The following is a 12,148-nucleotide window of genomic DNA, read 5'->3' as shown; positions in this document are numbered from 1 at the left end:
ATCCCGCTGGGTCACACGGGGTGTTGACTGCCCTGGAGAGAGCGTCAGCAATGATGAGGTCTTTGCCTGGGGTGTATACCAGCTGGAAGTCGTATCGCCGGAGCTTGAGAAGAATACGCTGGGGGCAAGGCGTCATGTCGTTCAAGTCCTTCTGTATTATATTGACCAGCGGGCGATGGTCGGTCTCGACGGTGAATTGAGGAAGGCCGTACACATAATCGTGAAACTTGACGACACTGGTCAAAAGGCCCAGGCACTCCTTTTCTATCTGCACGTCGCGCTGTTCCTTGGGGGTCACGGCGTGTGACGCATATGCAACGGGGGCCCATGATGAGGCCTCATCGCGTTGCAGGAGCACTGCCCCAATGCCGGATTGGCTGGCATCGGTCGAAATTTTTGTCTCTTTCGCTTGATCAAAGAAAACTAAGACCGGGGCCGTGGTGAGTTTAGTTTTGAGTTCTCTTCATTCGCGCTCGTGGGCAGGAAGCCATTGGAAGTCTGTCGTCTTCCTGACCAGGTTCCTGAGAGCCGTGGTATGAGAGGCGAGGTTAGGGATGACCTTCCCTAAAAAGTTGACCATGCCCAAAAATTGGAGGACCGCCTTCTTGTCCTCTGGCGTTTTCATGGCTGTGATATCAGCTACCTTGTCCTCATCCGGCCGCACACCCAACTGGGAGATGTGGTCCCCGAGGAACTTGAGTTCCGTCTGACCAAAAGAGCATTTGACCCTGTTGAGGTGTAGGCCCTGCTCATGTATGCGTTTGAACACGCACTGGAGGCGACTGACGTGCTCCTGAGGGGTGGTGGACCAAATGATTATGTCGTCGACATAGACGCGAACACCTTCAATGCCTTCCATCATTTGTTCCATGATCCTGTGGAACACTTCTGAAGCCGAAATGATCCCAAACAGCATCTTGTTGTGACAATATCTGCCAAAGGGAGTATTGATTGTACACAGTTTCCTGCTGGATTTGTCGAGCTGGATTTGCCTGAATCCTTTCGAGGCGTCGAGTTTGGTGAAGAGCTTGGCGCGAGCCATCTCGCATGTGATCTCTTCGCGCTTGGGAATTGGATAATGCTCCCTCATGATATTGCAATTTAGATCCTTGGGATCAAATGAAATTCTCAATTTGCCAGAAGGCTTTTTTCCGCACACCATGGAACTGACCCAGTCGGTTGGTTCCGTGACTCTAGAAATCACTCCTTGGTCCTGGAAGTCCTGCAGCTGCTGCTTGAGGCGGTCTTTGAGGGGTGCTGGGACTCTGCGAGGTGCATGCACCACAGGCGTGGCATTCTGTTTGAGTAGGATCTTGTAAGTATACGGGAGTGTGCCCATGCCTTCAAAGACGTCGCGGTGCTGGTCGATGATAGCGTCGAGTTGCGCCCTGAAGTCAGCGTCCTGGAAGGCAGACGTGTCATCAGGAGAGAGAGAGTGAACTCTCTGAACTCGGTTCAACAGCTTGCATGCCTGCGCGCCAAGCAGGGAGGCTTTCGAGGAGCCCACAATTTCAAAAGGAAGGATAGCTTTTCGTGATTTGTGCGTCACTTCAAGTTGGCACGAGCCGCTAGCAGGAATGACATTGCCATTATAATCCAATAGCTGGCAGGCTGATGGAAGGATGGCTGGTTTGACACGAAGGCTTTGGAAGTCAGGCCGCGCAATGAGATTGGCGGAGGCACCAGTGTCCAGGCGGAATTGTATTTGCGACCAGTTGACCATCAGGGTGGCACACCACTCATCGTCTGGATCGATGCTGTATACCGACAGCGGCTGGTATCTTTGCTTCAGGGACAGCCTGTTTTTCGTTCCGACACCGACTCGAAAAAGCACCTTCGGGTCCTCGGTGTCACTGCTGCGTGGGAGGTCCGCATCAGACTCCGTGACCGTGGATTGAATTGCCCGAACATTCCTGCGAGGCTGGCTGAAGTTATATGAATTGGCAGGCTGAGCTGCTCGGCAGAAGGCAGCATAGTGGCCAAGTCTGCCACATCACAGGCATTGTCGAGATTTTGCGGGGCATTGCTGCTTTAAATGGGCGGAGCCACAGTTGCCGCATGTCGTGACGTCAGCACGTTCGCTGCGCCACCGCGCATGCGTGGTGCGGTCGTGCGTGATGCGCGCCTGCGCATTACATTCCTCAACGTCGCCATCCCCTCGTTTGGTGCGTACAAGCGCGCAAAATGGCCAGCCTCATCCAGGCTGAGGCCCTGGAGGTGCTTAATCACTTGGACCCATTCCATCTCATGGGGACCTTGCCGCGCCTTTTCAGCCGCTTGTATATGGGAATACCGAATCGTGGCATTTTCGTGTAAGACACAGGTCTCGATGGAGGTCGCTAGGGTGAGTTGCTTTACGTTGAGGAGCTGCTGATGTAGGGGGTCCGACTGAACACCGAAAACGATCTGGTCGCGTATCATGGAGTCGGAGGTGGGCCCGTAGCTGCAAGATTGCGCAAGGATGCGGAGGTGCGTGAGAAAGGATTGGAAAGGTTCATCCTTACCCTGCAAACGCTGCTGGAACACGTAGTGTTCAAAACTTTCATGCACCTCTACGCTGCAGTGGGTGTCAAACTTGAGGAGGACCGCCTGAACTTCGTTTTATCTTCATCATCCGCAAAGGTGAGAGAGTTGAAAATGTGGCTGGCATGGTCCCCGGCCGTGGAGAGAAGAGCAATCTTTCTGGCACCCGAGGCACCCTCCCTGTCTGTGGCTTTGAGGAAGAGCTGGAAGCGCTGTTTGAAAATCTTCCAGTTGGCCCCGAGGTTGCCGGCGATGCGGAGCTGCGGCGGCGGGCTGATGTTGTCCATGTTGCAGGATGACGGAATGCTGGCGGAAGGCAGATCACTTGCAGGTAGGTCTATGAAGTGCTAATATCCCAACAACGCTGCCTAGGGTGCTGGTTTCGGCCGCAGAAATAGCAAGACGGCCCCCCCGGTTGGGCGGGCAGCCGCGCGGCATAGGCCTGGGACACCTTCGAGTCGGGTGACCACGAGGGACTCGTGTGGTCGGAGGGGAAAGCGTTTAAGCTCTGGAAAGCTACTTCTAAGGAGGTGGATAGTTTTACCGTCTCTTCTAGGTCGAGGGCTCCCTTTTCGAGCAGGTGCTGTCTGACACAGTTGGACCGGACTCCAGCCACATAGGTGTCCAGGATGGCAAGTTCCATATGCTGCGAGATCGTGGCGTCCTTGTAATTCAGTTTCGAGCAAGTACCCTCAGGTCGCGTAGATATTCCTCCAGCGATTCCCCAGGGCGTTGGCGGCGAGTGGTGAAGAGAAGCCGCGCGAACACTTTGTTCACCGGCCACACATAAAGTCTTTGCAGGATCGCGACTGCGTTTGCGTACGTGGTCGCTTCCTCGATTAATATGGAGATTCGGTGGCTCACCCGGGCGTGGAGGACACTCAGCTTCTGTTCCTCGGTAATGCCGGGCGAGGAGGAGGCGGCGAGGTAGGCCTGAAAGCAGCGGAGCCAGTGCGAAAAGATTCCTTTGACTTCAGCTGCCTGTGGGTCGAGTTCCAGTCGATCAGGTTTGAGGGCGGCTTCCATAGCGACATCTTAGCTGATTAAATTGATGCGACAATCAATCCACACGAGACGATGAGTAGAAGTGAACAGTGGTTTTAATGGCTATAACTGTGCCTGCCTGCGACGGCTCTGTACTGAGAGCCGCCTACAGGCTGCAGATCTATATACATCCCCCGAGGGCGCGGAGCCACAGGCGGAGCCCACAAGGGCATCAGCATAATACAATACAGTGTAATGCAATTCAATGGTGAATGGTAGCAGTAATACATTCACCACACTGGTCTTGCCACCCCAGTGCTCTGGGGGTTGGGGGACCCTCGGCTGGGTGTGGGGGATCCTTCAGAGGGGTGGGCCGCCATGGGAGGTGGGGGTGGGAAGGCACTGGGGGGCAACTGGGGGGGCAATCGTTCGTGGCACCACCATGCCAACGCTTTGATCTCAACCCCATGCTGGGGGCAACCCCTGTCCCTGCCCGTCTGCGCCACCAATCACCCACACCGACTTCTGAGACCTCTGGCTGTGCGGCGGAAGGCTATTGCGAATAGGAAACTGACAGTTGTGGTTGTGAGTACTTAACACATGCAAATAGATTCCCATGGGTGGGCGGGCCATGTAGCGTGTGGGAGTCTTTGCCAATCATACCCTGATGGCTGGACACTTTGTGGGTGTCACACACGCAGCAGCCAACGTCCAAACACCCAGGAGATGGTACACAACTCCCAGGACATGACCACGGCCGGAGGGTGGATTGCTGCCATGGGGAGGGGGTTGCCTGGAGAGACAGGCAAAGGATCTGGGAGTCAGACCGCATTGCAGAAGAAAGTGACAGAGGAAAAATAATGTTTGTGCAAGGAGTTGTTTGAAGTGCTGTACAATACCCCTTTCCCAATAATGCTGCCCCCAACCCTCCCAGCCCCCAACCTGACCCCCTCCCCACTCCCTACCTATCTCCTCCCCTATCCCGGTGCCCTCAGTGATGCTCAACGTGCCTGGCCCTCCTGGTTCTACAAGCATATCTTTGTGTTACCCCAGGGTGCATATCTGAGGTGGAGACAGCCAGCTGCTTACCTCATCCCATGGCCTTCGATGCCCTTGGCCGGCATCCTCTGGGGCTGGAGGGTCCCGGCTCACTTGCCGGCGACACATGCACAGCCGTGCCGCCCTGTCCCGTGTGCTGACCCCGAGACACGGTCTTATCAGGGGGGTGGAACTCTGGAGTGCTGATGGTCACCGTCGCTGCCCCATGGGACGGGTCCAGATTGGCGCTCAGAGCCCCCCTCTCCCAGTCACTCTCATAAGGCCCTGGGGTTACCCCTGGGACAAAGGGGTAGGTGGTTCGGGCCACAGCTGTCCCTGCATCATCTGGCTCTGCCCGCCCTGGCAGTCCCCCATCGTCCGCACCATCATGTAGACGCCGTCGGCGATGCTCGTTAGTGACTGGGACACATCCCCCAGTGACCGGATCAGCTCTGCAGTGCCTCAGCCATGCTCACCTTAGACTGGGACAACTCTGCACCACCTCAGCCATTCCCATCTGAGAGCGGGAGATGTCCCGCAGAAACTCATCAAGGTCGGCCTGGTACTGGGTGACATCCCCCAGCAAGGCAGACATTCAGCCGAGACCCTCGGCCAAGGCCGTCACCGACTCCGCCACGCCCTGGACACCACTCATGGTGCCGACGTTGTGCATCAGGCTCGCCACTGGGGTCGCCACCCTAGCAGTGTTGGCCTCGGTGTCACTCATTGCCGGCGGCCTCTCTGCGCCCACATCCTCTGGGACTCCTCCAATTGGCTATGGATCTGCTGGAGTGATGCTGACATCTCCCTCTGAACATCCCGGCTGCTCCCTCTCATCCCCATCAGCTCCGGGAAATTCTGTGACAGGGTTGCAGCATCAGGATGGCACCCAGCTGGGTCCAGGGATCCAGCAGACCTCCAACTGCTGTCTCCCCTGGGGTTCCTGCCTCTACCTGATGTACATCAGCAGCAGTGTGGTGTTCACCAGATTGTCCCCAGGAGTCTGACCATTAACATTTCCCACAGAGATGTGTGTATCTGCGCTGGTGGAGGATGGCGATGACAGCTGTGCTGCGATTATAACGGTTGCATCCTCTGAGTTCTTCTCCAGTGTGTTCACCTCGGAGTCAGGAAAGGGGCCACCCGGGATGGGCCGGTACCTTCGTCTCAAGGACCTGTGGGAGAATGGACATGTGGACAGTGGGAGGGATGGGTCAGTCAGTAAGGCAATAACAACTCACGTTTGACAGGTCCTTCAGGTGGAGCCCGATGGTTCCTCACCTCCTCAGCGTCCGCCAGCCTCCGCATTGGTGACCGATCTATCCTCGGCCACACCGGTCACCTCCAGGGCCCGCTCCTGGAAGGAGGTGAGGATTCTCAAGTCTGGCAACCCTCTGCCAGTCTGGGCACTCTCCCGCTGATTATGGGAGAGCTTTTTCTGAGGGGGACACAGAGCGAGCATTATTAGCCACATGTGGTTCACAGTTGTGGGACGGGCAGTTGTGAACGGAGGTTTGGGGTAGATGGAGGGTTGGAGTGGTGGTTGCAGGGAGTGCTGAAGGGGGAGAGGGAGGGAGGATTGGGGGCTGCCTGGGGATATGCTCCCTTAGGGGTTTGCGGGGTTGGGGGTGGCGTTGGTGTCGACGCACTCATGCTGCCCGGTGTGGGTCGTTGACCTTCTTCCTGCACTGCTGACCAGCCCTCTTGGTCAGTGTTATGGGCGAGGCGTTTTCAGAACCCCAAAATGTATCATGGAGTTCAACCAACCTCTCCCGTTAATGTATTTGTTGCTTTTCCTAGCACACTGCTTGTTCCCTCGGGGTGGGATTACAATTATAGACATGTGGGTTTTTAAACACAAAACAATGTTTATTCCATGAACTCAACTTAACATCTTAAATAAACATTTGATCGCTTAACACCCCTTACTTCAAAGATAACGCCAAAAATATTGCAACAGTAATTAATTCCTCAAAAATGTTCCTTCAAACTTCCAAGAGACTTAACACCTTTAAAAAGAATCACATCAGGTTAAAGGCTTTACTATTATGAGTTTAAATCACCCTAATGATCCAGAGATAGTCTTTCATGGCAGAGATCCAGCTCACTGCAAACACAGACACTCCCAAACTCTTTTCAAACTGCAAAACTAAACTGAAAAAAGGCTGACCTGACCTCAGCTCCACCCACTCTCTGACATCACTGTTTTCTTAAAGGTACATTGCTTAAACATCCATGTCTTAAAAGGTACTCTCACATGACAGTCAGACTGCCTGAGCTGACTGCTGCCGCCACCTCGTCCCAGGCTGCACTGGCTGCCTTGTGGTTCACCCTCCTGGACCCTCAGGAGAACTGGACATCCCTACTGGTCTCCACCGCATGCAGGAGCCTCCCTAGGTCAGCAGCCCCCAATCTTGGGGCCGGTCTCCTCGGCGCCATTATTGCGAGCTGGCTGGGGTTGGCTGAGCCAAGTGCTGCTTGACCTTGTTAGCGGGAGGCTGGCGAGCGCGGACCCGGCGAATCAGCTGGCGAGCCGGCATTCGGGGCGGAAAGCCCGTGAGGCTCACTTGCCGGCAGTACATGCACAGCCATGCCGCCCAGTCCTGTGTGCTGACCCCGAGACACAGTCTTATCGGAGGGGTGGAACACGGGAATGTTGGTGCCCGCCGTCGCCGCCCCATGGGATGGGTCTGGATTGGTGTTCAGTGCCCCCTCCTCCCAGTCACAGTGATGGGGCCCTGGGGTCCACCCTGGGATGAAGGGGAAGCTGGTTCGGGCCCCGGCTGCCCCTGCATCCTCTGCCAGCCCTGGTGGTTCCCCGTGGTCCGCACCATCGTGTCAATGCCCTCGGCAATGCTCCTGAGTGACTGGGCCACTTTCTGCAGTGCCTCAGCCATTCCCACCTGCAACTGGGACATCTGTGCACCGCCTCGGCCATTCCCATCTGAGAGCGGGCCATGTCCCGCAGAACCCCACCAAGGTCGGCCTGGTACTCGGTGACATCCCCCAACGAGGCAGATATTGTCAAACCGTGTGGAGCACCAGAGCTCATCGCAGAGCGGGTTGTCATCATCATCCATGGCCCAGACCCAGTGTTGCTGCTAACCCAAGGCCCGCACCCCATAGTGCGGCAGGTATGTGTCACGGAGGGGGATGCAGGCGGGGGGTAGCCGGTGGGGGAGGGGGGATACAGTGTCTGTGTACCTGGCTAATCCCACCCCCGCTCCCAGTTGGTGAACCTGTAGGTGATCAGGGCATCGATCAACCCCTGGACACGGGGCATCGCGTCTATGGCGGCGAACCCCACTGCCCGGGCATCCTGGTGGGCTCAGTCCACATTGAAATGGATATGTTGTGCCGCCTGGGCATATAGGAGCTCCGCGATGGCACGGATGCGCCTGTACAACGCGGTCTGTGAGATCCCGGACAGGTCCCACTCGGCGCCTGGAAGGACCCCGTTGCTCAGGGCGACCGTCACCTTGCCGGCCACCGGGAGCGGATGTCCTCCCCCATACCCACACAGTGCCAGGGGTGCCATCATCTAGAAGATATGTCTCACAGTTTCCCTGCTCAGCCAGGGTCTTCAATGGCACCCCCAGTCCAGCAGGTCTTGGAATGATAACTGGCGCCAGTACACATGAGGCCTCATGCGGCGCCTCCTTGGCACCTCGTCCTGCTCAGCCTGTTGGGTGGCTGGCTCTCCACCTTGGGTGACTGCCTCCTGTTCCTCAAGGGTAGGCTCCACTGCTGCAAGCTCTGCTGCTGCAGCTTCCTCCTCCTCCTCGAGCAGCTGCAGCTCGTTCAGCTGCAGGGCATCCCCCAGGGCTGAGGCCACTAGCAGGAAAGCCACCATTGTTGGTTGAATTTCAATATCCATTGTCTGCAGGGGGAAAAAGCTGACATGTTAGCATGGTGCATACCCCCCTGCCCAACAAATTCCAACAGGCTACATGGTGCCCCCGGTTGGCACTGCGGGCTCTGCCGCCACATGTTCCACCCTTCCCATCTTGGCACCCCTGACCCCATCGATGCTCAGCATTGTGAGGTCCTCTGGCCTTGGTGCCCATCCCTGCTGCCAGGGGTACCATCAACTGGCACTGCATTTGCCAGGGGTACGCTCAGCAGCTCCCGCCCCTTGCCTCCAGAGGGCTACTGTGGGCATTGCCCTGGGTGAGCCACCGGCGAGTGGCGGCCGAGTGCAGGGGAGGTAGGGGTTGTGGCGGAGGGGTGGGGGCAAGGTGGCCACGGTAATAGCCATCCGGGACTGGACACTGCCTCAGTCCCATGGAGGGTCACCTGGCTACTCGGCCTGTTCCCCAGTCGACCCCCCTCCCCAGCTGGCCCCCTTGCCCACCCCAGCCAGCCCGGCCACTGTCCAACCTGGCAGTCCACAGTCGCTCCTCTCTGAGTCCTACCCCCTCTCTCTCTCCCTCATCAGCCACGACACTGGTTTCACAATTTCTAAAAGCTGAAATGAACCACGCTGGCGGGAACTCGGCCCAGCCGAGGAGGAGCATCACGGAGGCCCCGGAGATTACTGGGTCAGGCCAGCTAATGAGATGCAAACGGTGTTTACTGTACAGGCGATTGGGAACACATTGATGCCGCTGTCGAGGTGACGGAGAATTGCGCTGTCATATGAGGAATGGTTGAGGACTCTGGGTCTGTACTCGTTGGAGTTTAGAAGGATGAGGGGGATCTTATTGAAACTTACAGAATACTGTGAGGCCTGGATAGAGTGGACGTGGAGAGGATGTTTCCACTTGTAGGAAAAACTAGAACCAGAAGGCACCACCTCAGACTAAAGGCACAATCCTTCAAAACAGAGATGAGGAGGAATTTCTTCAGCTAGAGGGTGGTGAATCTGTGGAACTCTGTGGAGGCCAAATCACTGAGTGTCTTTAAGACAGAGATAGATAGGTTGTTGATTAATAAGGGGATCAGGGGTTATGGGGAGAAGGCAGGAGAATGGGGATGAGAAAAATATCAGCCACGATTGAGTGGCGCACCAGATTCGATGGGCCGAGTGGCCTAATTCCGCTCCTATGTCTTATGGTGTTATGATTTTGGCGTCAATACCTATTCTTTTTTTAAAAATTTAGAGTACACAATTCATTTTTTCCAATTAAGGGGCAATTTAGCATGGCCAATCCACCTAGCTTGCCCATTTTTGGGTTGTGGGGCGAAACCCACGCAAACACGGGGAGAATGTGCAAACTCCACATGGACAGTAATCCAGAGCCAGGATCGAACCTGGGACCTCGGCGCCGTGAGGCCGCAGTGCTAACCCACTGCGCCAGCGTGCTGCCCTGTACCTATTCTCCACTCATTCGCGTTTCCTGAATTCGGCGTCAGCCAACGAAGAATTCCGCCCACTGTCTCTCACACACGAGACTGTAAAATCCCACTGGCTGGATGGCCTATTAAATTATGCCAATTTATTCAAATCCTGTGTAAACTGCAGGCGAATTCAGAGTGCCGATTCAGAGAATGAAACTGAGCTCATGTTGTTTGTGCCAACACAGAATATAAGAACAGGGGGTGGGATTCTCTCACCCCGGGGCCGGGCTGGAGAATCGCCGGAACCGGCACGAACCGCGCCACACCGCCCTGACGCTGGTCCACCGATTCTCAGGAGAGCGGAGAATCGGCGCCGCGCCGACCGCGCTCTCGGGGGCCCCCTCCCCCCGGCGATTCTCAGCCCGAGATGGGCCAAGTGGCCACACCAAAAAAGTCGAGTCCCACCACCGCCGTTGACACCTGCTCTTACCCGGCGGGACCTTGGCGTGGATGCATCCGGGGGCGGCTTGGTGGGGGGGGGGGGGGGGGGGGGGGGGGTCCAACTCCGGGGGGGCTCTGCTGTGGCCTGGCCCGCGATCGGGGCCTACCAATCGGCAGGCCGGCCTCTCGGGCCGGGGGCCTCTTTTGTTCCACGCCGGCCCCTGTAGCCCTACGCCATGTTTCGTCGGGGCCGGCGCGAAGAAGGGAGCCACTGCGCATGTGTGCATTGGTGGCGGTCCCACTGCACATACGCTGACCCGCGGCACCCATCTGACGCCGGGGATTGGCAGCTGGAGCGGTGTGGGTCACTCCAGTGCCGTGCTGGCCCCCTGCAGGGGTCAGAATTTCTGCTCCTGAGGGCATGTTGATGCCGTTGGGAAACATAGCCTCAGGATCACAAAATCCCACCCAGGGAGTTTATGATGGGGCTGTATAAAAGTCTGGTTAGGCCCCAGCTGGAGTGCTGTCTGCAGTTCGGGTCACCACCCTGCAGGAAGGAAGTGATTGCACTGGAGAAGGTGCGGAGGAGATTCAATAGGGTGTTGCCTGGGCTGGAGCGGTTCAGTTATGAAAAGAGGCTGGGTTGTTTTCCTTGGAGCAGAGAAGGCAGAGTGAAAGGTGACCTGGCTGAGGTGTACAAAATAATGAGGGATATAGAAATGGTGCCTTGGAAGGGGCTTTTCCCCTCTGCAGTGGGCTTAATAACCAAGGATGTAGATTTAAGGTAAGGGGTAGGAGATTTCGAGGGGATTTGAAGAAATATCTTTCACCCGGAGGGTGGTGGGAATCTGGAATTCACTGCCTGAAAGGGTGGAGGGAACCCTCACAACATTTAAGAAGCATTTAAATGAACTCTTGAAAGCTTTGGACCAGGTGCTGGAAGTGAGATTGGAATAGATAGATGTTTGATGCCTGCGCGGATGCAATGGGCCGGAGGGCCACTTTCAGTGCTGTGAAACTCTATGACACTATGACTGTATCTGATGACAGATCTGGAAGAGTATGTGCCGTCCGACGGGGATAAGATACTGGCGATATTCACTTACCGGCTCATTGAGAACGAATAATCGAACGGCCTGATCATGCTCGACGCGATTTACTACGAACCAGCCGTCACCATCATCAGTCACTCTCCTTTTGAACTCGTGTTGACAGTCACTTTACGCATGGTGATTAAATATCATCACCAGAAAAATCATTCACACTGATCCTGAAAGTGTTATTCAGGATATAATTGGTGGCAAGGATTATACATATCGCTCAGAATTAAACAATCACCATATCTACCCGCAAACACTGAGTTTAGTGTATTTCTTCGAAAGACAGACTTCAGGCAAAGCATTAACACCTGTGCTGCAGGTGTGCCAACGTAAGAGAGGGTCAGTACTGAGGGAGTGCTGCACTATCAGAGGGTCAGTACTGAGGGAGTGCTGCACTGTCAGAGGTCAGTACTGAGGGAATGCTGCACTGTCAGAGGGTCAGTACTGAAGGAGTGCTGCACTGTCAGAGGTCAGTACTGAGGGAGTGCTGCACTGTCAGAGGGTCAGTACTAAGGGAGCGCAGAACTGTCAGAGGGTCAGGATTGAGGGAGTGCTGCACTGTCAGAGGGTCAGTACTGAAGGAGGGCTGCACTGTCAGAGGTCAGTACTGAGGGAGTGCTGCACTGTCAGAGGTCAGTACTGAGGGAATGCTGCACTGTCAGAGCGTCAGTACTGAGGCACTCCTGCACTGTCAGAGGATCAGTACTGAGGGACTGCTGCACTGTCAGAGGGTCAGTACTGAGTGAGTGCTGCACTGTCAGAGCGTCAGTACTGAGGCACTC

General features: G+C 55.9%; 1 protein-coding gene across 1 annotated transcript in view; it reads left to right on the top strand.

Annotated features, from left to right (window-relative positions):
* The window catches only part of LOC140386581 (cobalamin binding intrinsic factor-like), a 94,938-nt gene extending 83,329 nt beyond the window's left edge, over positions 1-11,609 (top strand). Inside the window, exon 9 of the mRNA XM_072469026.1 lies at positions 11,317-11,609. Within this exon, the coding sequence (XP_072325127.1) occupies positions 11,317-11,393 (77 nt within the window). The 3' untranslated portion in view covers positions 11,394-11,609. The remainder of the gene's footprint in view (positions 1-11,316) is intronic.
* The last annotated feature ends 539 nt before the right edge of the window (positions 11,610-12,148 follow it).

This window comes from Scyliorhinus torazame, chromosome 12, assembly GCF_047496885.1.
Source record: "Scyliorhinus torazame isolate Kashiwa2021f chromosome 12, sScyTor2.1, whole genome shotgun sequence".
Taxonomy (NCBI): domain Eukaryota; kingdom Metazoa; phylum Chordata; class Chondrichthyes; order Carcharhiniformes; family Scyliorhinidae; genus Scyliorhinus; species Scyliorhinus torazame.
Note: the sequence above shows the minus strand (reverse complement) of the source record. Positions and strands in the feature narration are given on the sequence as shown.